The 25,774-nt window shown below is 42.8% G+C and overlaps 1 protein-coding gene across 1 annotated transcript in view; it reads left to right on the top strand.

Moving 5' to 3' along the window:
- Positions 1-16,040: 16,040 nt before the first annotated feature.
- GRHL2 (grainyhead like transcription factor 2) overlaps positions 16,041-25,774 on the top strand; it is a gene marked incomplete at both ends in the record, with an annotated part of 54,743 nt that continues 45,009 nt past the window's right edge. Inside the window, 4 exons of the mRNA XM_080339640.1 lie at positions 16,041-16,045; positions 16,663-16,852; positions 19,788-19,855; positions 21,414-21,798. Of these exons, the coding sequence (XP_080195766.1) occupies positions 16,041-16,045; positions 16,663-16,852; positions 19,788-19,855; positions 21,414-21,798 (648 nt within the window). The remainder of the gene's footprint in view (positions 16,046-16,662; positions 16,853-19,787; positions 19,856-21,413; positions 21,799-25,774) is intronic.

Raw genomic sequence — 25,774 nt, 5'->3', positions numbered from 1 at the left:
AAAAGTAAACTATTATCAGGATCCTGGTTACTTAGAATTACTTAAAGTTAACAGGGCAGAGTAATTCACTCTTAGAGCATAAGAATGATCTATTCAGGGTACAGGAGGGTTGCACTGAAATCTTTTAAGCTTATTTTGATGCACATGACAGTTTCATTGAAGTCAGTTGAGGATCACAGTCTTCTCAAATTCCAATAAATACAGTTTCATACAGAAGACAACTACAAAGGAAAAGCTATGGGGAAGATTAGCAGTAAATGTTGTGTATCACAAAATTAGAAGGTAGGTGGTTGTCTTTGAACTTACTGTGAGAGAGTACGTTTTATATCAACAGGCATCACTGACATAGAAAGACACAAATAAAAATACGTGGTAATCACCTACTGAAAGCAGTTGTTTTCAAACATCTGTTCTCTCATTGAACTGTTTTACAATGCTGTTTTGACATAAATATCTCTCTAACATCTTTTATCACATAGATGTCTTTTAATAGTTTTCTGAAAGATATTTCAGGTACTTAGTGCAATTAGTAAACCTAGTTAAGTCTTATTTGCACATTCTATTTCCTTTACCCAGTGCTGGCAAGTTCAAACAACATTGTCACTAGCTGCTATGCAGTAAATAGTGTAAGCATGAGTTAAAGCTTTAAACAGTTGAATGCTACACTGAATCCTTACAACATCACAAAAAATATCAGCTGCTGCTCAAACAAAGAAGTAAGCACAGTATGAAAACCAGTAGTTTGCTATACTATTTTAAACTTTTCCTGTACACTCTGAAGATAAGTCCTAGATTTCCAATAATGTATTTATTGCATTACTATTTCATTTTTGCTCTACACAGCCTTTATTCTACAGGAAGATAAACTGGTCTGACCAGAAATAACATTAACTGATTTTTCAATGACTAACAGATTAGTTTATAATAATCTTGTAGATCATGAAGAATGAGCATCAGGCTGGATTAGGTAGGACTTGTCTGACCTGCTCAGCTAGAGGTGGACTCCAACACTTTCAATTTGATTCCAGCCTGCAGCCTGAAGCAGAAGGTTCATCCAGAAAATGATGAGCCTTATGCCTAGCTACCTAGTTAAAATAATTTTCAGAGTATATTTTTCCATCTAAGCAAGTCACAGCTAAATAATAGTTGTCATCCTCCACAACCTCAAATCAAGAGTGCATTACTGCATTTTCCACTTATATCCTTAACTTTGACCTTGGAACATCTTCTAAGATGGTGAATAGTAACTTAGTCTCCCGACTGCCTCATGTTATGAGAATCTCTCCTGAGAGCAAGCTGCTAAAAGCAGTTTTGTATTTGACCCAGTACTAGAACAACAAACTCCATTTCAGTTTGAGTTACGGTTTGGGTTTGGTCCAGGACTACAGATGGCATCAAATGCAGTTTTCTTTCCTGTAAAATCACACATCACCAGCATTTCTACCTTGGCAAAGGTGGCATTTTGAAAAGTGCTCATCACTGATCTTTCCCTCCTTTCTCCTATACATTTCGTATAGGGAAAAAAAAAAAAAAAAAGAGGAAAAAAACCCCAACATCCAAATGTGTCTCATAATTGAAAAATTCAAGAAGAGAAAGAGGATACCTGAATTTGCGTTAATCCTATTGATGGTGCTCAAACAGGTAACCTTTTCAGGTCTCAAAGTTTCTTTCAGCATAACAAATATTTGGGAAAGAAACCTTATCATTTCTGCAGTTAACGGGGGGCTTTGCTAACTTAAACGGTTACAGCATTCTACTATTAATCTCCCAAACAACTCAGAGTACCTCACAGTAATGTGCTTGAGAGGCTCAACTTGTTTGAAGATTACATAGTAAGTCTGTATTCAAAATTACTGCATCATTTGTAATGAATAAATTATTCTGTTTCTCTTCTGTATTTTATGAAGCTTCATGGCTTCCTCAAAATGTATTACACAAAATATTACATACAATCATTGTTATGCATAATGACCTACAAATTCAATACCAGTATTTTTGTTCAAAATTCAGGCCACATTAGCAAATTCTGATTGGATTTACAGATTGTACAATAATGTTTCCTTCATGTGATTGGTGAATGGAAGAAGGGAAAGGCTATTACCTTGTGCTCAATAAAAGCACCATTAATCTAGCTAAAGTATTTTTCTAATTATGTTCAGTTAAATGACAGAAATCTTCTCTATGTTTAGTTAGTCAGCTATGTTTAAGTTGACTTAAAACTGATTTATACTGAATTGGCTTAATTTGGTTAGTTACTATGAATACAGATAAGGCCTGAGACCCAGAAACAGATATTTGTGCCTGATTGCAATCCCATAATTCCAAAGACTTCAGAAAGTCAAGATTCCAGCTGCAGGAGTCGGTGAAAGAAGATCAGGCCCCAGATCACAATACTACATTTTTTTAATATATATGTGTATGTACGTATACATATATATTTGGTTATACAAACATATATTTCTATGAATATCCCTTCTACTGCATTCCCCTGTCACGTGAAACCAAAGGCAGAAAATGGAAAATGCCCTCACCTAAGACAGTATCCATTTCATGGTTTTGGCATCATTCAGCAAATTTTCTTGCAAAGATCACTAAGTAATAAAATTGTCTACCCTATATAACGGTGCATTCTTCACATATACAGCACTATTTGTACAGTAGAGATCACCAGCAGTATAGGAAGATGTCTGCAGAAGGACAGCTGGTAGCAGGAAGAATTAGCTGGGTTCTGACCTGTCTCTGGTGGAGGAACGGGTACTGAGAACAGTTAAGAGTAGATGGAAGTCTCTTCGCTACCTTTCCACTCCATCTTCTTTAACTGACGCAATGGGGGGAGAAGCCCTCTTCCTCACCTTCCTTGTCAGCTGCTGCCCACACAGCCCCATCCTGTCCCTTATAAGCCCACTTGGGTCTTAGGGCAAAGTATATAGTTGCATATAGTAGACTGAAGGGTGACTAACGGTTTGATGGCACAGTCCTCTCTATCCACTTTGCCCCTGCATAACAAAGCATTCCTCAATAAACACCCCGTTGTAGCTTTCCCATTTTCACTCCAGCTTTCCCCTGCCGACAAATGGACTCTTCAACCCTCTCCGATCCACACACTGGGTCTCCTGGCCCCACTTCACCCCTCTGCTGTGAGATGCCTTCTGCACCAAGACATTCACCAACATCCTGCGAAGGCCGACACCTCCTGGGCACGATCCCACGACAGCCACGTGCCAGCGGCAGCAGCCGGGGGATTTTGGGCACGGCTCCTCGTCCCCGCCGCCGGCCGGGCGCACGAAGCCGGCAGCCAGCAGCACGGCCGGCCCTGCGAGCGGCAGCCCCGCCAGCCCGCCCGGCCGCCCCGTTCCGTCGCGCCCGCCACACGCGTCTCCTCAGCCTCGGCGGCGCGCGGCAGCCAACGGCCGCTGCGCGAGGCACCACCGGCCCTCCGCCTCGCCTCACCGCGCCGCGCCTCCCCAGAGCGGCCGAGCGCCTCTGCCGCGGCCAGCCCGCTCCGTCCGCGGCGGAGGAAGGGAGAGGATGTTTCACGGTGGAACTCCCCGCCGCCGCCCCCTTCCCCTCCTCGGCGGCGGCCCCCGCGGCTGCCTCCCGGCGCGGCGCGGGCGCGAGGTGCGTTACCTGGAGCTCGGCGGCCTTACCTGTGCGCGCCTCTTCCAATGGCAGCGCACCTGCCGGCCCGCGCCGCCCAATCAGCTGGCGGCTCGTCCCTCTGCCCCGCTCCTTTAGTGAAAGAATCCAGCGCCGCTTGGGAAAGTTACCTGTGCGCGCCCGGCCCGGCCGCTCTCCGCGCCTCGCCTCGCCGGCGCCCCAGCCCCGCCGCTCCCCACATGCGAGGGGGAGGGGGCTCTACCTGTCCTACCTCGGCGGCTGGCTGCGGAGCCGGGAGAGGGGGGGAAGGAAAGCAGAATTACCAGTAGCTCTGGTTCTGCCGTCCCGGGCGTTCACACACACCTTCACCTGCACAGACCTGAAAGTCCAGTTCCGCCAGGGAGACGGAGGCACCGGGAAAAGGGGAGAGAGTTCATTGGATCAAACATGTCACAAGAGACGGACAAGTAAGTGATCGCAGGCACGCCGCTGCTCCCGCTGCGCGGGGCCGGCCGGCCCGTCTGGCCGGCTCTGCTTCCCCCTCTCCGGTGGCGGACGCGGACCTGCCGGGACGGCCCTTCTTCCTCCGTGAAGTGACGCCGGACCGGGCGGCACAGCAACTCCCACAGCGCCCGAGGACAACGCTGCGGCTCGCTGCCCCCCACCTCGCTTTCCATCTGGTTGTGGGGCTTCGCGATTTTTTTTTTAATCCCATTTTTAGATTTATTTTTTTTTTCCCCCTCTCACCTCGAGGGTCCTATTTCGCTAGGGAGCTCTCCTCGCCCTACAAGAGCGGAGCGGCCTCCGCCCGCCGAAGGCCCCGGACGGAAAGTGTTTCTCGGCTTTTGTGTTAGTGCAACAAAGGGCTTTTATCGCGGGCCGGTGCCGAGCGGGCAGGGCAGACGGCCCTCGGCGGGCAGGGCAGACGGCCCTCGGCGCCCCGGGCCCGTCCCGCGGGCGTTAGGAGGAAGGGCCGCGGTTCTGCCGTGTGCTCAGCAGCCTCGGCCGCCCCAGCTGCTGCGTGCGGCGCCTTCAGCCTCCGCGCCCTGACCTTGTTTTCCCGGCGGGACGCCCTGGCGGGCCTGCGGCTGCCCGGAGATCGGTGCCTCCGCCCGGGGTTAAAAAGTAACTTTTCTGGTAGCGGCGTCGGGGCAGGTGGAAACCACCCGCTCCCGCCGGCTCGGCCGAGTGCACGGCGGCGGGGGCCGCAGGCCGCGGCGGGCCCGGGCCCGGCAGCAGCGAGGCGTGCGAGGCCGGGGGAAGAGCGGCGAAGTGGGCAGCCCCCGTGCCTCCTGGAGGCGCCGGGGGACGCCGCCCGCAATCCCGGGGCACGCAGCAGGATCGGGACGCAGCCAGCGTGGGCTCGGCGGACGAGTGGCCTGTCCCGGGGCGGGGAGCGGCGCCGGGAGCTGGCGTTGGGCGTGCAGGCCGCGGCTTGCTCTTCTCCTGCCACCCCAGCGTCTGTCCGGTTCCGTCAACGCTTCGTGCTGATGGGCCCAAACCCGGGGGTTATTTTTATTTACCCCCTTCCCCGCCCCCGCGGGTGCGCCCTGGGGTGAAGCCCACGTCTGTGTTCCCGCCATGGTGGCTCCGTGAGGGCCTGGGCCTGCTGTTGTGCCGCGCCGAGGTGCCGCCGTGAGGCAGCCAGGCAGGAAAGCCATTTTCCCTGCTCGGGTTATGAGTGTTTCTGCAGGAGGCGGCTGGGTAGAGTAACGGGGAAAGGAAGATGGAGGGCAGGAGATCGCAGAGGCCCAACAGGAGACGGCAGTTTTGTTTTACTGCTGGTGTGGTGCAGGTAGGGTGCCCCAGCCATGACTGTAATTTCAGCTACGGTCGGCACTCAGATGTAAGCCCTTGTTGGGCTCCCCAGGAGCCTTTGTGGCAAAGGAGGCAGAGAGGTGGAGCCTGGTGTTGGAGACGTCGGCTTGGTGACAGCCTGCCTGTCAAGGAGTGAAAGAAAGAGATTATCCAACAAAAGAAAACAGCAGGATTGGCTATCCTGATACGGAAGAGACAGGACACTTCAGAGAAGAAAGGTTAAAAAAAAATAATTTTAGTCCTGGAGTTTTTGAACATCAGCTGACAGTGGGATAATGCAAAGGAAGTTACTGACATGAAATTAAACTGTCTGTGGTAGGAGTTGGGAACAAAGTGGAGTTTGAGAGTTCATCTGAGTGGGGATGGGAAATAATGCCTTAGGTGTCCAGATAAGAGCAGTAAATGATTTAAATGCAAGGAAAGGAATAAAGACAAAGCCCTGGGGGATGCCAGTGAGGCAGGGAGGAGCACCTGAAAGAGCAGTCATTGAGTTGGGAGGGGAAGCAGATTAACTGTGAAAATGCTGAGAAGATGCAGTGATTGAGGGCATCCTAAAGCAACGGGCAGTTCCAGAACTGCACAGAGGTGAAAGGGGCCTGTAAATTACTCCCTGGCCAAACCGAGTTGCCAGTAGTTTCAGGAAGGGGTCAGAAATGAGGCTACAGCAGATCAAGGTCAGTTAACAGGAGTGGAATATAGGGAAGGAGAAAGAGCAACTTCATACTCCAGTCAGTTTTGAAGCAGAAAACCAGTGTGGTGGAAGCCTAATTCATGTGAGGAGCTAGGACAAAAGGGTTCCCTTCTGAGTCAAGGATGCTACTAAGCTACAGGATATCCTTCCTTCCCAACAAGAACAGTATGGCATAGGTGTAAGCTACTGAGATGGGAGCATTAATGCCCTTCATCCCCTGCTCTGCGTAGTGCTGCTGCCATTATCACTGTGAGGAACTTAAGAGCACTGTAGGGCATGTACCCTCAACTAACAGCACTTCCCCCATTGCAGGTATGTCTGTGATCTGTTTCTGGTTAAGGTGTTTAGATAATTCATAGGTGGTAGGTAAGAGTTTGAAAAGGAAATAAAGAGTAAAGAAATCTCCTGGGCTTTCTATATACATGTGTAACATGAGAAGGCAAATACATTTGTTTTCAGAAAAGATGGCCAGGTGGAATGAGGTGTTAGTCTGGTGTGGAAAGTTTGGATGTGAAGGTTTTTTTTGTTGTTTTTTTGGGTTTTGGGGTTTTTTTTTAGGTTCTAATTATATTTGATTAAAAGCTAATCCAGAGAGTACAACATTATTCTCCTCTACATGGCCTCTGTTTTATTTAAAAACAGATTTTCCCTACAGGCAAGACTGGAGAGGGAAGCTCATTATTTTGAGGTCAGTTAATTTGTCAGTGTCATTGGGCATGTTTTTGTGGGGTTTGTACTAGTAAAGTGGTGATATAGAGGACTAAGCAGCTGAGAGGGTATAGAAAATATGGTAAAATACATCTCCGTCTCATCCTTCAGTGAAATGTGTGGATTTTTCTCGGGAGGTGATACACCGCTGCTGCACAGTGGCTCTGCAGTGCTGTCTGCAGTGTCCCTCTTTGGAGGAGGAGCAGGGGCAGGGGTGCTGTAGTGCCACCTGCACCATGAGCTTTAAAGGAGAAGGATGGGCAGTCAGGTGAAAATCCTAAAGAACAAGTTGATTCTAATGCTAACTGAGGAGCTTGGAAGGGGAGATTATCCTTAAGATAGTGTGCCTATCTCCCTATCTTTCCCTTTAGTCTTTCTGCCTAAGCTGGGTTTTGCCTGCTTGCTTCTACAAACTTCTATGGGTCAGAAGAGATAAGGCATGATTTCACATGCATTTTTCAGAGGTAATACTGACTTAAGCAGGCTGTGGCCACTTGTTCCAGCCTCCAGTCCACCCTCTCAGCTGGGTCAGTAAAGCTATTTGTGCAGCTAGAGAACTGTGTCAGGGGAGTGTTGGGTTGAGAGGAGCCCAACCTCCTCTTGGAGGCTATTTTTAAGATACATTTTTCATTGATCTGGGTTCTTTATACACAGAGGAAGTGCAAGCAAATGGCAGGTGTTCAAGACTGCTAGAACTAGAACCTCTGCAGAAGGAAATGTGCGTCCCTACCTCTTCATGAACATTTTGGAGGTACATGCAGCTGCCTCTGTTACCATCCAATTCTTTGTGCCATTGCAAGGGAACCCTGTGGATTGAATGCAGGCCAGGGAACATGGGGTAGGGAGGAGGAGTATCTCCTTTGCAGGTTGTAAAGATGACTCCAGGGTTCACTTCTGCATTTATAAGCTGAAAAGTTCTTCTTACTGTAGCATACAGAAAAAAATTATCACCACAGAACTCCAGATTAATGGTTCTAATGCGTTAGTGAAGCTAATTGGTGACCTCAATAATTGTGAGACTTAAAAAGGTTTCAGAGATGGCCAGTACTCCTGTGAATGAGGAGCAGCAACTGTGCAATCACAATTTACCAGCCTGGTAAATGCCACAGTTGTGTCCCCTCTGCTCCTGGTGTTGTGTAAAGTTGTGAGTACCATGTTGGCTGGGACTGCAGTTGCGTGGTAGCAGGCCCGAGCATGCTGGTCGCTGTAGCTCTCCTGCTAGCCGCCAGCTGCATGACTGCCTGTCAGTCAGAACAGTCAGGCTCCCAGCACCCCCAGTATGTGTAAGAGCTCCTTGGGACACCAGGTAAACTAGGCTAGGGCATACTAAGATTGACCACATGAAGGAGGACTTGGGACAGCTTGGCTCTGAAGCTGAGGATGTGCTTGTGGGTAAATAACTGAGGGGAGGGCGAGCCTGGAGGTGGGAATGGGTTCAGACCTGCTCCCGTGTGTCAGTGGAGCATGTTTACATCCAACATGATACTCAGAGGTGTCTGTGGCAGAAGTTGATATCGGACTCTTCACAGAGTAATTTTGCCTTGGTTTCCTACTTCTTCCTCAATGTGTAAATGTAGTTGCTGCTCTCATAATATTTAACTTGAGCATCTAGCACTGTAACAACAACGGGCATTTATAGTTTACAATGTGATTTCGTGTATTTTTTGTAGTTTTTTGTTTGAGGGCCAAGCATGTTTCTCATCAGCAGATGTTGAGTGGTGATTAGTTCACAGACTACTAAGTTATTTTTTTCTTTTTTTACACTGCTGAATATCGGGATAGGGCATCCACTGAAATGAATTTTCCAAAGCGTTACTCATCTGAGAATGAATGAAGAAACAAGAATTAGAGGTGTTAAGTGCTTGCACTTTTCAGATGTCAGACATGCTGTCATGGATGTTCCCCAGAAAACCATCTCTGTGCAAGGCAGGTGGATAATCAGTGTGCAGAACCTCACAGAACCATAGGCTTAACTGAGAGGAGTAATAAGTCCAATGGCTACATATCCCTGTAACACTGCGTGTCTCTCTGGTGCTGAAATCTAAGACCAGACTGAAGATCAAAGCAGAACAGGAGGGAGGGGATTTTCCCAGGTCACTTTCTTGATTATGGTGATCGTGTAACCTCTTCCCTGTGGAAGGGTCAGCAGGAACATCATCATCATCATTCTCATTCTGGCACGGACATATGAAGGGCAAATGATATTACACCAGTTGACATTTGTTGTCAGATATTTTCACAAATATTAATCCAGTGCAGACCATTGATGGTTACCTTAAATATCTTTTTCCCATGGTTATAGAGCAGCCAACTAGGCTGCCCTTTTTTACACACACACGTTCACACAAAATGGCACTTTCAAATGCTGATCTAGGAATTAATCCTGGGGTGAATCTTCGTTAGCTTTTTAATCAGCGATTGGGACAGTAGTAGCTAATTAAAAGAAAATAACTAATTATTTCAGACATCCTAGTATACCGGGACATTGTCCTATTCTTTGATAGTACTAACTTCATAAAGAAGACAACTGTTGCTTATGAAATATTCAACCAAGGAAACCATATTAAGTGCATGTGAACTGTGGAAAGTAAAATATTGCAACATAACTGCAGCTTGAGAATATGTCTCCAACCTCAAAGATGGCATGTATTTGTAGATTTGGTAATTTTCCTAATTGTGGGAGGTAACAGCATCTTCCATAATTCTGCGGTTTAGTTCTGTAAAGTATATTTTTGGTTTTGTGTGCTTTTTAAAAATATTCATGGAAAATTTTGACTCCCATGGTTGCTCAGTTGTTGAATTTGTTTTCTTTCTGGCTGTGTAAAAAATTTCATATTCTGAAAAAAACAGCCATCAGTGCTATCAGTGCAGTAACTATTCCATTTCCATTAACTCTGTGGAAGCAATGAATGAACAAGGGCCATGGGGCCAAGGGTCAGGTTAAACTGCAGCAGGTCTGGGAAGCCTTGTCATGACCTGTTTTTAATTTTAAAGGCTACTGCTGGCTACTTCAAGTCGGCTAAAACAACCTTGGGTGCTCTGCATGCTGATAGTACTTACGCTTCTTAGCAAAACAGTATGAAGCTGCTAAGTAATTACTAATGAACTCTCTTAACTGCTGCAGTAATGTGAGCTCCGGAGTATCCTGTTTTTTTAAAATGTCAGTGTTTTTTACAAGTATGGTGAAACCTACCTTTTAATTTTTCTTTTTAAGACTGTTTTCTGCTTGGTTCAAAAAAACAAACCAAACCAAACCAAACAAAAAGACCACACAAAACAAATAAAAAACCCCAAGCAAACAAAAAACAAACAAAACCCAACAAAACAAAGGCAACAGGGTACTTAGTCCACTAATAACAAAAGATTGTCTGATAGAAATAATATTTAATTTGAAGTGAAACAAAAACACTCTCTGAAATCATAGGTTTAAAAAGTCTGTCTCGGGGTGAGTAATTGCCTACTTGAACTGGTCCTCAGTAGGCATTTACTGTGTGTATTTAATCCTTGTGTCACGTTTCTTTTTCCTGCCTCCACTTTGACATACTTAATAGTTTTTTGTCAATGTTAATGAATCACCTATTTGTTTTAATCTTTTTAATCACTATTACATGCTCAAGTTATTTTGGTTCTGAGTGAAAACAAATAAAAATTATAGTAGGCATCTAATTGTTGAACTAGTCTGTTTTGCCAATTGCTATTTCTGCTCTCAGTATGTTACTTGACTTCCTCTCGGAGTATTTTGTAAAGGTAAAGTAATTTATTTTAATCATTTAACATGTGTAATCTTGCTCAGATTTGTCTTGTGCTCAAAAAGGATAATTGTCCCAAAATTGCAAGAGTCCCAAACCTGCATTCATTAGTAGACAAAATTACTCAGCCTCTTTAATGAGTTTTTTTTCCTTGGTACTGAGTGTTGGCTGGGCCAGAGGGCGTCGCATCTTTTATTTTCTTGGTGATCTAAATGCTTTGATTTTCCTTCACTCTCCAGTCATTTGTATATTTATATGTTCACTGATTTGGGCTAAGTGTGTTTTGGAGTTGTGTTCATGCTTCTGGGAACAATGTGATTGTCGGCTGTGAAAGACGTAACACCAAGAAACCTGTGTCATAATTTTCCTGTTCGTTAAACATTTATGCTCCTTTGTAGTTTTAACGGAACACTATTATCTAATTGAAACAACAATGTTGCTGACTTTTTAATTATACTTTTGGCAATAAATCCTGAGGAGCCTGAACTCTTTTTTTAACTAAATAAATCAAAACTTGCAGTGAGTCACCCATGTGGTGTGGGGTTTTTTTTGTTGTTTGTTTTGCTTTGTGTCTAGGCAAAGGAGTGTGCTGAGGATAGTGAAACTGGGCTAGCCTTAGAATCTTTAAAACATGGTTTCAAGTACTAGGACTAGCTTTGATTTATACTTCTTTGTATAATGAGCACAGAGAAAAAATTATGATCCGGAATCTGAAGTTTGTTAACTTAGCCAGCTTCTGCAGGATTTGTCCTTAGTTGCCTTTTAAATGGTCACAGCAGTTCAGTTTGTGCCTGTGAATTTGTATGTATGTACAGTAGTTGTAAGACAAATTGTATCCGCATCTGTTCTAAATCTGTTTTATAAGTAGCCTTATAACTGAACTGGGAATTTTGTAAGCGTAAACTAAATTTACAAAGAGCTTTAGAGCTACCGAAGCTCTTGTAAATGATCACACTCTGCCCTCCTTAGCTGTATCAAAACTGAAATGGGAGCTCTTTTTCCAGCTGTTGGATGTGGCTGGAGTGTGCTCCTATACTTTTTGTCATACCAAATGAAATGCAGGTATTGTTGAAGTTCCTCGTTTCTTACTTTGCACTGGAGGAAAGTCTAAGCAGGTGGGTGTCTTCCCACAGCACATGGAGTCACAGCATACTGGAGCCAGGTCTCTCATCTGGACAATAAAGAGACCAGAAACTCGATACAACATGGTGTGTGGTGCATGTCTGTATGCAGCAGAAAAAAGTAGTCTCTTTGGCTAGCGTCTTGTTTCAAAGTTAGTATTTCTCCCAGGGTTTCCCAGTTGCAGATAGTTGCCCTGTGCGCTTCCCTATCATCCAGCAAAAAAGGAGTTCATGATAAATATCCCATGGACTTGACATGCTGTGCTGGGAGTCAAGATTACATGATGTCAGGATATCTTGCCTTTTCTGGTCATTTGGTGCTAGAATTTCTGTGTGCTTTATAACAGCTGTGTGGCCCATAGTCTCCCATCTTCTGTCCTCAAGGCACAGTTTGCAGAGGATGCTGTGCAGATGTGCTGTCCCACAGGTGTAAGAACAGGCAGGCTCAGCTCTGGGCTGAAACCTGGGAACAGATGACACTTTATTCCCCAGTAGCACCGACTGGATCAGGATGTAATGCTAAGCATTTGGCGGAGGAGAGTAGGATGCAGCTGTATTTGATGCAGCATGGCTATGTTGGCCTGCTTTATAGTTTGTGGCAAATTTAGCAATGAGGTTGAGGACTGCATGAACTTTGCAAATTCAACAGAAAGCTCTTGAGCATCAAAATTGGCTGAGACTGGCAGGCAGGAAATTGTGTTTCTGAATAAAAAGCAAGCTCAGATCACCATTTACCTTTCACCATTGTTAATGGGCATTTCTGATGCTATGTAAGCTAATTCACAAATTGCCTCGAGTTGGGTGAGAATTTGCCTGTAGTAGGATTTTATAGCTCCAAGTGCTGGCTGTTGAAAGTTCGTTATCTCTAATCTGAAGAAGAGCTTGAAAGGCCATTCCTTTCCATTCAGCTAATTTATTGACATTTAGTGCAATGTACCTCTCCAATTCTCTTCCTGCAGTAACTGAAATGAAACAAAGTGAGCAGAGTTTTTGCCATCTCCATTTATACACTACGCTTGCATAGGGTTTTATAAAATCCCATAATCTCAATTTTAAATAAGTTAAAAAATATCAGTGCACCAGATGCAGAAATCACCAAAACGGTATAAATCTGGAAAACGTATGTACATATTTTGTTACAAAGAAAGCACACAAATCATGTAAGATGGTACAAACAAGAAAATCTCTACTAAATAGGGAAAAAAAAAACGATTTTGCAAAATAAAGGCCATGTGAAGTTTAGTTTTGACATAAACACTCAAGTAGCAGGGCAATCTGGCTCCTAAGCTAGACTATTCCTTCAGAAAATACCTTTCATCCTCACATACCTATAAATTAAGATACATAGCCACCTACTACTGTTTAACATAAACCAACCAAAATTTATTAGGAGCTGAACTGATAGCTAGAAAGAAAACGTGTACTTTTTAGGCACGAAGTATCCTCAATTGTTACGCTGTATCTCCACAGTAAAGTAGTGGTGTGCTTTCCACTTTTAGTGGTGTGTCCATCCAGCTCCAGCTGTGTTCCAGTCCGCAGACACCCAGACTGTCATGCAGCGAGTGGTGGCTGCGCCAGTGAGGAATGGGCACAGTCGGGATTAGGCTGGTTCTCCACTCTGGGGCAGGCTGGTTTAGAAGATGTGCCTGGGGCTACAGCAGATATTTGCTGATGTTGCTCGCCAGGTTGAATGGGAATCTTCTACTTTCAATCTTGGGCCTGTTTTCCTTCCTCAAGTGAGTGGTTCTCCATGAATGTGGTCACTGATAGATTTGCACCTTTTGATAAGATCCATAGATGTGTTGATGATTGCAGGTTCCAACTGAGGCTTTTCTCCAGTGAGAACACGCTTCTGTTTGACGTAGGTGTCACCCTTTGTCTTCCCAGTGGTTCAGGTGCCACCAGAGTCACTATTCTCCACGCAACTGCCTGCTGTTATCAGGAAGGATAACGCAGCTGGAACAGCTGGGCCTGCCCTGGCATGGAAGGGTGATTGACAGGACTGAGGAGCTTAACTGTGCAGAGCCTCGCTCAGGAGGCTGGGTTTTCATGGCATACATTAAAATATATTTATCTCCTCTGGTAAAGGGGGACTTTGCTACCTCTCTGTCTCATTTGTCCAGGAGATTCAGCAGTCGGGGAAAAGGAAAGGGAATGCTTGTGCACATGCAAGTCTCATTTCTTCAGAGATACCTTCCCTCCTATCCAAACGACCTTAATTAATAGAGTTTTTTTGAAGTCAGCACAGTTGTTTTGGCTGGCTGCTTTGGATATAGTCTTTGAAATGATTGACTATGTTAAATCATGATAATTGGGTCTGACCATTAGCCTCCCACAGAGCTGATTACAGGGATGGGGGTGATGAGGAAGTTTTTTATTTTTCTTAATGCTATTGTTTCAGTCTGTTTGCAGAGTAAACACAATGAGTGTGTTGGGTGATTATGCTGTAGACCATCTCTCCAGCCAGAGAAGACGGATATTTATTTTTTAAATGTGAAAACCTGGGTGGCAGAGAAAACGTGCTCTGGGGGAGATGTTGGGGAGACGGTGGGTCTATGCACTTTTGTCTTTCCAGCCATCCCAACTTTTTACTTCCTGAGTGGCTGTTCTTAGAGCATTTATTCCTTTTACTTTAGCTTCACTCCACCACAATAGCATACACTGCCTCTGAGAACTCACCACTTTAACATGGTCTTGACTGAGTTAGAGCACCAGAGATTGACTCCTCCCTTCCAGCATTTCTGCAGACAGGCACAGCCCAGCTCTCAAAAGGTGGGTTTTTAAAGGACATCTTGGTCTGCCTGTGGTGCTCAAAGATCAGCTATGACTATCGCATGGCTTTGAGTGCTCCGAGTAACAAAAGGCAGTTATTGATTGTAAGGGAAGATTGCTACAGGAAGGAGAGCGAGCGGTATTTGTGCATTGCAATGGGCAGCTGCCCATGCGGTGAAACAGCCTGGGTTTAGCTGAAGGGGAGCTTTGTTGAGGAAAGGAGAATCCTTGCCTGGAATAATTGCCTCTGAGCCAGAGAGAATTGGCTACTCCAGAGTGGGAACAGGCCCTCAGCTACCTCTGGCACAAGCAGTGGGGCTGTTGCAAATCTGATTTGAGCCGCTAACAATAAGGCATTGAAACGGCAAGAGGACCTAGCAGTTCTCTGCCTTTCCTTGGGCTCCTGATCTCTGCTTCAGCTTCGTTTGCTGAAGCAAACCTGTAACAACGCAAATGTATATGTGGAAACAAGGACAAAAATCTTTTGAAGAGATGGCAAAATGCCAGGCAGAAAAATAAAGGCTCTCAGAAAAGAAAGGAAGCTTCTAAGAATCCAGATATTTTAGATGTAAGGAAAACAAAATCTGTACTGTAATTGTTTGCTGTATTTTGTGATATGATGCTAAATGCTCTCTTCCCCCACAGAGCTCATAAAACTGTGCTCTGTGTACCAGATGGATTATTTTGTTTTTCATTAAATAGAGAAACTTGTAAACAGTGCTCTGTACCATAGAGATCATAATCTCCACATTCCCCCTCCTCTTCCTTAAACACAGGAGCACACGCACTTTGCGGGTTGAGCTCCGGCAGCCGGTCACTGTGGCTGGGGGGGCTGCAGGTAGAACGTGCTGCTGGTGTCTGAGAGTGTTTACTGCATGGGTTCAGTTGTGCTTTTATCAAATCCCAATTTCTGAAATCAAATAAAAGGCTCAGTTACATAGTGTTTGAATACCACTCTCTGTGCAGCAGCGGAAGTTGGTTGGGTTAGGTCTGCAGAGCTGGCACCGCTGCAGGTAGGGGAAAGCAAAAAGAGGAGGTTGAATAATGACCAGTTTCTATTAGAAAACAACAAGAAATGTTTTATGAAGGTCACCAGGAATAACCGCTAGTTTTGCCAGTTAAGTCAGTATATTCAATTATTCTGCCACCTTTGCAGCTTTCAAATTTGAAAGGTGTAATGTTTTATAAGTTTTGTCGTGATCCTTGTAACTTTAGCCAGAATTCTTGACAGTGCTTTTGCAACATGCACTGAGCAGCACACTCGTTGCTCTGCTCGCTGTTTCTCTGCCTAATCTGTTTGCCTGCTATCTTGTGTAATAGCAATGCAACTTTGTTGGTTTTTTTTTTTTTTGGTAGTTCTTTTATCCATAAGTTTATTGAATATTTTACAGAAGCAGGTACTATTACCTTCATTTATGTTTCCATTATACTGGAAATTTCAGCCATAGCTGTGGTGCAGCATCTTCTCTTGTGATATACACGGGCACTGGTCAGTTTTTACTGCTTTCAGGCTGGAGGAAACTGCTCTGCTGCAAATCCCACTTACTACTGGCCTTGTGTGTATTGCCATGGGTCTGTAACTAGATGTGGTAAGTGATAAAAAGTGCGAATTGAGACCAAATGTGTTGACTTCTTTTTGCTCTGTCCACTGCACCCTTTGCTTGTGTCCTGTTACAGAAAACTTTTCTGAAATTATGGACAAATTGCATTCCAAAAGCAGAGATAGTTCAATTATAAGGTGTACCCAGTTATTAAATACTGAACTATACCTGGTTTAGGTGAACACTAGATTGGTATTGGATACTTTTTTTAATTCACATATTCTTATTATAACTGATTTCAGTTAAATGTATTTTTCCTGAATCAAGTGTACATCTAGCAAAAATACTGAAGCAAAATGTTCTTATTTTGGTTCTTATATTGTTACTTCCTTTTTTTTTTTCAAATAGTTTTAAAATATTTTGATTATCTGTATATTAGTAAAAACACTTGAATTATTATCACAAGATCTGCACACATTTAGGTTTTTTTTATTAAGTACTGAAGATAACTAATACTGAAAAATATGTCACCAAGTTTAATAGAGATGCTTGCTTGATGTAATTGTATCACTTTCATTGAGCTATGTGATGTTCTTTTCTTTAACATGCCTTGTGAATAAAGTAATCCCTTCCGGATCACCATTTTATTCTTCCTGTCTATGCAGTAACAAGCGACTTGTGGCCTTAGTGCCAAATGACACTTCATTCAACACCAGACGAGCCTACACCAGTGAAGATGAAGCCTGGAAGTCGTATTTGGAGAATCCCCTAACAGCAGCTACCAAGGCAATGATGAGCATAAATGGTGATGAGGACAGTGCTGCTGCCCTTGGCCTATTGTATGACTATTATAAAGTAGGTAACTCCATCGTTATTCCTCCCTGCTGCACTAGCAGGGGACCACTCTACAAAGCACCAAACCAACCAGTTTTCAGAGACAGAAATCTTTGCATCTTGTCTTCTCTCCGATAATTGCATCAAGCACCTTTTCTGTTTTAGAAAGCCTGTCTGAGACTGTTTTGATGTGTTTAGTTCTGGAGAGAAAAAACAAATTCAGAATTCCTGTACTGAATTTTCAGCCATGATTTCTTTCTGAGCATAGCTTTCTTCCTCTTCCCTTGCAAGAGCATTGGATGAGTTAGCCCCTTTTTTATTTGTGGTGGAATACTTGCACTATTGATTAAAAAGTAGAAAAGCCTTGTCCATCTGTAGGTTTGTCTGCTTTTCTAGCTCATTCCACATGTGTTTTAGTTTGCTCTTCAACTGGATTATCTCTCATCTGACAGTTTCCCATGTTATTTTTATTTGTATAATGATTGCACTAGTCTCTATACAAACATACAGTGAGGTCTAGCCCTTACACTGGAAATTTGCAGTCTAAATAGAAAAGTGGAGGACAGAAATGGAGCTAGACACAGAGACAGGGATCTAAGTCAGTTTATAGAGACAATGTACATATAGTTACACTGACATACAGTTTCAGTTTATGTCAGGTTCTAAGCCCAAGGCTTTACCTGCTGTTTTGATACCACCTTTCTTTTTCATATATTTCATAGTTTTTAGGTAGAGCTATGTGTGAGATTTCTGTGGAAAGCAGAGGAGAGTCCTACAGGGTCCATCTCTGTGTCATGCAGAAATTTCACTGTAAAACTCAGGCTTTGTACTCTGCAAATGGGATTAGTGTTGCCTGACAAGTACTAAAGTGTAAAATTGTTTATTTCACTTAAATTATCTCAGCACTCCTGAAACCACTTTTGCCTGCACTGAACAGATAATCTTCTGTGAAAGCCAGCAAAACAATGCCAGCTCCCCTTGTAATTCATGACAAAGTAGCAGGAATGGAATTTAAAATTGCTTTTAGCATCTATTAATATAAATGTTTCGAGACAATAGGCTGTTCTTTTTAGTCTCTGCTATGATCATTAAATAAGCATTCAGAAGAAGGGGTTGTAGGCAAGATGCCATATACCAACCCTGTGGTTAAATATTGTATTAATTTCTTTACCTATTATATTTCAAGAGATGGTCCTTGCTTTTGTGTGTTGTTGTCAGTAAAGGAAAGCTTTTCCCAAGGAGAAAGAAGAAAGGGCCTTTTCTCTGCTTAACAGAGTTACCGCAGTGCCAGAGTCTGTGAAGTTACTGTGGATTCATAAAATTCAGGATGCATATGACCATCCAGAGTGTTGGCTTCTGTCTTAGTAATACCTTTGTATGTAGTAGTTCATTAATCTGCTGGATTTTTAAAATAAAACCAGAGAACAGCCCTTTTTCTTCTCAAAACTGTTCTGTGAGATCTCTGTTCTGTGTTCCAGGCAGTTATAAGAAACTTGGGGTTCAGATGGAATAAACTGTGTTAAACTCAAGACCATTTCCAGCGTTCCATCATAACTATGTCTTAAACTGGGAGAAAATAATAACTCTTGTTGATGCCCTCAAACAGGAACTTAAAACCTAATGTAAACCTCTGTGCTGTAATATGGAAGTGTAGAGAAGGACTTCTAGTGCATCACACTCTCTTGAATTGCCCTTACTTATCATATGACTTATTTGTTCTTATTTGTTCTGACATGCTGGGTAATTTTTTTGAAGTATCTTTTCCAGTCAAAAGGATTCTTTTAAATTAACTGGGTTCTTTTTTTTTTCTTTTCTTTTTTCATGTAGTGATATTTACCTAAACATAGACCCTCCTTCAGGAATAAATATAGGATCTTAACACAGGAATTAACGTGTGCAAACTGTGGCTTGGATCACACTTCTAAAATATAGGAAAGAGGCTTTTTAACCAGCAGGATGCTTAATAGGGAGAAAGGATGTCCCGAAGAGAAGGCTCTGGCCCATACACTCTGACTCTGCTGCTGTCTTGCAGATATAGCTGATACTAACTCTGGCTACTGTAGTGCACTGTAGTATTGTTTTTCTTCTAAATTCAGATATTTTCCTGATATTTCTTTAAAGTATTTAAAGATAAAAGGCACAGCTTTAGCCCATTCTTAGGTCTACTCTTGCTCTTAAATCTTGAGTTAACTGCTATGACAGCATGGATATACCTTGTTTTGTAAAAGCTGGATTAGAAGTTTTAGCTCCCAAATTGCTGGTTCAGCAAGAAAAGAAAAATACGGTCATGGCAGCAACTTTGCCCTTGGTGACTTCATATCTATGCTGGTGTCAGGAAACTGTTGGAAGACAAATCTTTCAAGTCACTTGGTGTCAATTCTGCGTCTGACGAGGGGCCAGATTTGACTGGATTTTTACTTCTTGTGGCTGTTGATGCACTCAGCAAAGCAGAAGTCAGCGTCCTCTGGTGACATGCCAGCATATCCTGACCTGTCCCCATGGTAGAGAAGGACTGGTCTGTAACAGGAGGACTTAGTTGGTGCTTCTGGTTTAATTGAAAACGCTTTTTTCCTCTGAGCTAAAAGGGGCTCCATGCAGAGCTCATCAAAGCATGTCTTCCTTCTCATCTTTTGTAATTCAGTGAAAAGTGTGTGTGCATTTGGGAATATAAGCTCTGATTTTGAGATGGCTTGACCTGGCTTGAAATTCCAAAGACAGAAGAGTGCTTTGCTCCAGACTCATGTGCCCAAGAACTAGAAAATCCCTACGTTTTTTCCCTTTGGAAATTATCTTTCTGTTCACAATCAGTGTCCCAAAGAAAAACAGCTCCTGGCATCTGTTGAACTAGACAACACTGATATGGTTACATTTTTCTAGTTGTTGCAGTAGAACAGTCTGAAGCTGCAAATACCTGACAGTTGCATTTACCTGACCCCATGCCTGGTGTTGTTCTCAGGTTCCCAGAGATAAAAGGCTGTTATCTGTTAACAAAGTGAGTGATAATCAAGAAGACCAAGATAAAAGGTACAGTATTATTCAAAATCGTACACCCAGCTACTAACAGCGTTGATCAGTTGTGAACTGAAGGAACTATGATAGCCTGAGGGTTTATGATTTTCTTCCAAAAGATAAAAGAATGAAGACTGTTTGGGAAGCAAACTTTACTGCTTTTTAGTTTTAATTTACTAGAAAATTTGAACAGTATTATTAAACATGCAATTTGCAAAGTAGCAGAAAGTTTAATTATTTGCATTTTGTTGTTTTGCTGCTGCTGAGATTAGTAAAATCAGATGATATTGACTATTGGGTATTTGCTGCTTTGCTTTCCTTTTTCTTCCAGAGCAAAATGTGAGTAGTTTAGCCTCAGTAACCTGATTTATATGGTTTTATTTAACATAACGTAGGGTTTGCCCAGAAGCAAGTAAAGTAACTCTCAGTCATTTGGTCAAAATGTTTATCTCACTCCTCTCAGATTTCAGCTTTCCCCTGTAGCCTAAAAGTGAAGTGAAGAGGCAGAGGAAACTGACTCCTGCCTTTATTAAGACTTGTGAACAAGAGAGAGAGCATGTTTATGTAGAAAGAAATAGAAGTCTTTACATGGGGGAAGATATCTCCATGTGGAGAGAAGCCACAGAAGGTTTATTTCAATGAAGCTAATTTGGGACAGCCTTAGGTGGTCTCCATTAGCCATGTAAGGTGAAAGTTTAGGTAGCTAGTGGTATAAATTTACTGTTTCAAAACAGAATATGAAACTTATTTTGAGGGACAGTTTTTCTTCTGCAAACACCAGAGAAATTCTTAAGTTGAGCATGATTGACAGAACTGGTCTTCGGTGGAATGCCAAGAGAGAGGAACAAGTTTGTCAGAACAGATCTCCTGAGCTGAAAACAATGCAGTGTGGCACACCTACTAAAAGTTTTATGAGTTAACAATTTTATGTCAGTGCAACTACCACCAACAACCGGATTGCTTCCAACAGCAACCGCAGGCAGATGCGGGAATGCTGCTGGAGGTTACCTTGCAGCCACTATAGTTACTGATCTACTCCGATACAATGCAATTCCCAGGCTTGCTTTTTCAGAAGAGCATTGGTACTGGAGTTAGACAAACAGTGGTGGCCTGTCAACAGTCTGAAAGAGCATGCATCAGCATATCAATCTTGCTGTTGATATTCTGCCTATTTCACATGCAAATTATCTACTGTGAGTAATCCGTATCTAGCCTTACTCTTTATGTTTATTTTGTGTCTAAAGGCTGTAGCACTGGTGGATTGATTTTGCATCCAAATTATAAGCTGAGGTAAAAGCAACCTTCAATACCCAGAATGTGTTGTAAGAAATCATATTGATTATAGGTCAAATCAAATGTATTGTCTTTCCCTAGATGTTAAAGAGCTCTCGACCTCTCTGCTTCCCTCACAATGTCTTTTGACTAGTATTTGTTAATGTACTGCTTCTTATGGCAATGGCTTGCCAGAGTTGAAAGATCTCTTTCCCTACCAGCTAAGAACATTAAGCTATTTAAGGAGGAGATTTACTCTATCATCAGACAGTTCATAATATTTTTTGTTTCTGTCTCACAGAAACTGTCTTAATACCACGGAAGCTCAGAATAATTTAAGTGGGGGAGACAACCGTGTTCAAGTCCTGAAGACAGTGCCGGTTAACCTTTCCTTGAACCAAGATGCTTTGGAGTCGTCCAAAAGGGAATACAACACAAACGTGTCTGGGACCTCGACGCCCATCACGGGGGCTGGAGTGACTGTGGTTAAAGCAGAGGAGTTTACCCCTGTTTTTATGACTCCACAAGCACACTATGCAAGAGGAGAAAATGAAGAGCACCGAGGGGTTATCTTTGAACCATATGAAGTGTCCAACATTGCTCCCCACACGAATTATCTCAAAGATGACCAGCGCAGTACTCCAGACAGTACGTACAGCGACACCTTCAAAGACGGAGGAACTGAAGTAAGTTTTTCACCTCAAATTAGCATCTAAGAACTCAATAAAAAGCTGTAAACAAGATAAAGGAGATTTGAGCTTGTAAACAAGATAAGGAGGTTTGAGCCATCCATAAGAACCATTAGAAGAAGTGATGCTTGTTTCAACCACTTCACCTCTGTTCCTTGCCGTGTTCCTGTCAGTCTGTGCTCTGGTTATGGGGGACCACGAGGTGTTTCAGAAGACAGTTTTAAAGTTCTTTTTTGGAAACTCCGAGAATAATAGATACTGATCTTTTGTCTTCTGTGGTATTGTGTCAAGTAGAGGGTAATAGCCATTCTGAAAGAAGATCTGTTTTCCGTTAATAAGATCTACCTTCGGACCTATTTATAACAGTAAGAAATAGCAGCCACTTTGTAACTGGGAGATTCTTTATGTTTTTCTGAAAGTGCAAATGAGCAGTGTCAGCCTCTGCTGCTAGATATAGCCAAGTAATTTATTCAGAAGATGTCTGTTGCACGAAGCTCTAATCTACATCATGGGAAAGTGAGAAAAAGTAGTAGAATTAGGTGACTACAGAGGAACGGAGGAGTTAGGAGGCAGAGAAATACTTGCGTGCATGTATATATGTAGGGGAACGAGGAGGAGAAGAGAGACAAGGAGCTGCTGTGTAACTATTTTGCAGTTATGTTGAGGCAAAGTAATTGTACTGTCTGCTTTAAATGGTGAGTACCCTCTGGCTGCTTTTGCTGGCTGCAGAATAATGCAAACAAGCCAGAAATGCAGAAAGGTAGAAATTTAAAGCTGATAGTACCTTTGCAAATAATTAGAGATATTAGGTGGTAAAACTCTCTTCAGATATTTTTCCTCCAACTTTATAAAAGTGTGAATGTAACAAAAGTACAGGGTAAGCTACATTGAGGCTGAGTTACTCTGACCAAATAGATAAGAAATTTACTGTGTGTTTTATAGAAGTGTATATATATATGTGTGTGTATTATAGAAAAATAAATTGTCTCCACACAAGCATCATAGATCAGGATGTTTGGAGGTGAAATCCATTTTCAGATATAGAAAATATTTAGATCAAGTAAGTGAATAATTAATGAAGAAATCTAGCTTGCCATTGATAAGTCAGTAAGATCAAACATTGGATTAGAAACACTGCTCTGCATTATCAAATCATCTAATTCCAGCTATTTTTCATTGTTACTGCTAAATGGCTTTTTATGGGAGCCCATGGCTCTCCCTGGGGTGCTGTAGCTGAGTGATTCCATTACGCTGGTTTATTCTGAGATGCGCTGCTGACAGCTGCCCAATCAGTCTGCGCTGTGTGAAGTGCTGTCAGATGTGCAAAGTTATTTAACTTGGAGGTTAAAAGGGAGTCTACATCTATACGTTTGCCTTGCATCCCGAACTCCGTGTTATGGTAATTTTGTTACAGTGATAATATTTTGTTACATGTTTTTTAAAATGATTGGGTTATAACAGGGTAGGTTACTTGTCACTTAGGATTTCTGTGCAGTCTGTGGAGACACAGGCAGTTCAGATCCGACTGCCGAAAGTGGGTGGAATGGTTTGCCAGGTTTGCACTCACTCCACTCTGTCTTCATCTCCCCTATTAACCGTGCAACGTGATGAACAACTAACTCACTGCATCCTCATCTGTAGCTGCTGGGTGAGCTGTGTGCTACTATTCTTGATCTTCTAGCCCCAAGCACTCACATGCGTGCTGCAGGGAGGCAGGAGGAGCTCTCCCCACCCTGCTGCAGCCTCACTCAGCACTCAGCCCGTCCCTTTGCTTTTTCTGAACCACCCACATCTCAGGATGGGCTTCCCCCCTGCAGAGCTCTGCTTCTCCAGCCACATGCTGTTGCACAGGGACAGCTGTATGAAGCAGGTGTGGGGAGAGCATAAAATACAACATCAAACTTACCAAAAGAGAAACTTGTCCTAAATTAGTGTCACCGTTTACTGCAGGGCGACAATAAACCATGGCAGATGCTCTCTGTTAAACCCCCTGCCCTCCCCACAAAGGAGAGGGAATAGGAGGAAAAGGGAGAGAGACTTGCAAGTTGAAAAAAGTTTAAAATGCTTTACTAATGCTATTAAGAAATAGAGAAAACAATACAGAATATACAAAACCAGTCTTAAATTTCCCGGGGTAGCGCAGTGTTGCCTGCATCGGTGGCTCCTGTGGCAGGGCAGGCACCTGGAGGACCTGGGCTGGACTCCCAGCAAACCGGAACTGGATTCATGGATGCAGGGTCTGGAACCAGGCCTCGGATCACAGGCACTACAGGCAGGGTCCTCTTCAGATGCCAGCCATGGTCAAAGAGAGCGAGACCCTTGTGATCCCCCACTTTCATAGGCTATTTGACATGGGTGGGATGGAATACTTAGTAGGTCAATTTTTAGTCACCTGTTCTGTCTGTCCCTCCTTCTAAATACGTCTCTCTCACTTACGGGACGTGAAATTGATGAACAACCTTGGCTGACATAGCAGTAAGTCTAAACCTGGATACAATTTTAACAATTATATAAATATACCTTTCTCATCTCTTTCATATTTTTACTTATCTGTGATTAATTTGTTAGTCCTTTACAGTATAGACAAAGTTGTTTGGTATAGGTAAGTGAACTGAATGTTTAACAATGTCAACATCTAGCCTTCATATAAAATGTGACTAGCATGTTAATATGGGACCATCTTCTGCATACTATTGCTAACCTTATAAGCTCCAGAGCGAACAGTGTCTGAAAAAACATGCAGCCAAATGCAGAAAAGTGCAGTTACTTAGAAGGACTGAGGAAAAATCACTGAAAGAGATACTGGTCTTGTTTTTAACAAAACCAGGACAATTAGTGTTTAATGTGTCAATACAGTTGTTCTCACTAGTTTTCCTATTAACTTGGTGCGAATGGCTGGGTTTAGCTGCAGTAGATTTGCTCTGATACCTGCACAATTTTTAAACATGTTACAGATACATGTTTAGAAATGGTTTCAAAATGTTTGATTGACTTAGTTCTGTTATACTGGAGGGGTGCTGAGTTTTTATAGATCACTGCGGTAGTGGACACTTGAGTCAATCACTTGCTATGTTCTTTGGATACAATTTTAACAATTATATAAATATACCTTTCTCGTCTCTTTCATATTTTTACTTATCTGTGATTAATTTATTAGTCCTTTACAGTATAGACAAAGTTGTTTGGTATGGGTAAGTGAACTGAATGTTTAACAATGTCAACATCTAGCCTTCATATAAGATGTGACTAGCATGTTAATATGGGACCATCTTTTTTGTATAAAAATACCCCATAGATGTTAGATTTCTTAGAGTATTTAGCTTATCTGTTCTACTGTTCATGGATCCTTGGCTTCTGATCTTCAGAAAATATTCCTAACCGGCACATAATACCTTCACACTTAACAAGTATCTGACTGGGTATTTGTTGTGGCACAGTTGTGCATAAGGTAAAATTAAAAGCTATTTTCAAAATTTCCTGACTTGACACTTCTGCAAACAAAGCAGCTTTTAATTGCTAACTGATAGTCACAAAACAAATCCTGGAGATGAAATGTAATGATCTATCAGTGAATCAGAGAGACATCAGCAAAAACATGTTTTGGGCAAAAGGCAAGCCAAGAAGCAGCAGCAAGGCTCACATTGATTACGATCAAGCTCGTTTGTTCAAGAAGACAGAGTACAGATCTTTGCTTTGTCTGCGCAAAAGGATTTCTTTTTTTTTTTCATAATTCCACCTCTTAATGTAATTTCTTTTTTGATCGGTGTGTTTTCATTTTTTGAAGACTGACTAAGTCTCCTTTCATCTGGTAAAGTGTGCGTTGCACTCAAACAGAATCTTGTATTGAAGGTAAAATACCTTCTTAGCCTGCGTCAGCACTCCTATTCAAAACAGACAGTACAGCAATCTAAATTTTTGTCAGCATTTTGTTGTAGGCCTTAAGAACAGCTGACCACACACGTATTTTTAAATA

Source organism: Nesoenas mayeri, assembly GCF_963082525.1.
Source record: "Nesoenas mayeri genome assembly, chromosome: 2".
Taxonomy (NCBI): Eukaryota; Metazoa; Chordata; class Aves; order Columbiformes; family Columbidae; genus Nesoenas; species Nesoenas mayeri.
The sequence above is the reverse complement of the archived record's forward strand: the minus strand, read 5'-3'. Positions and strand labels throughout refer to the sequence as shown.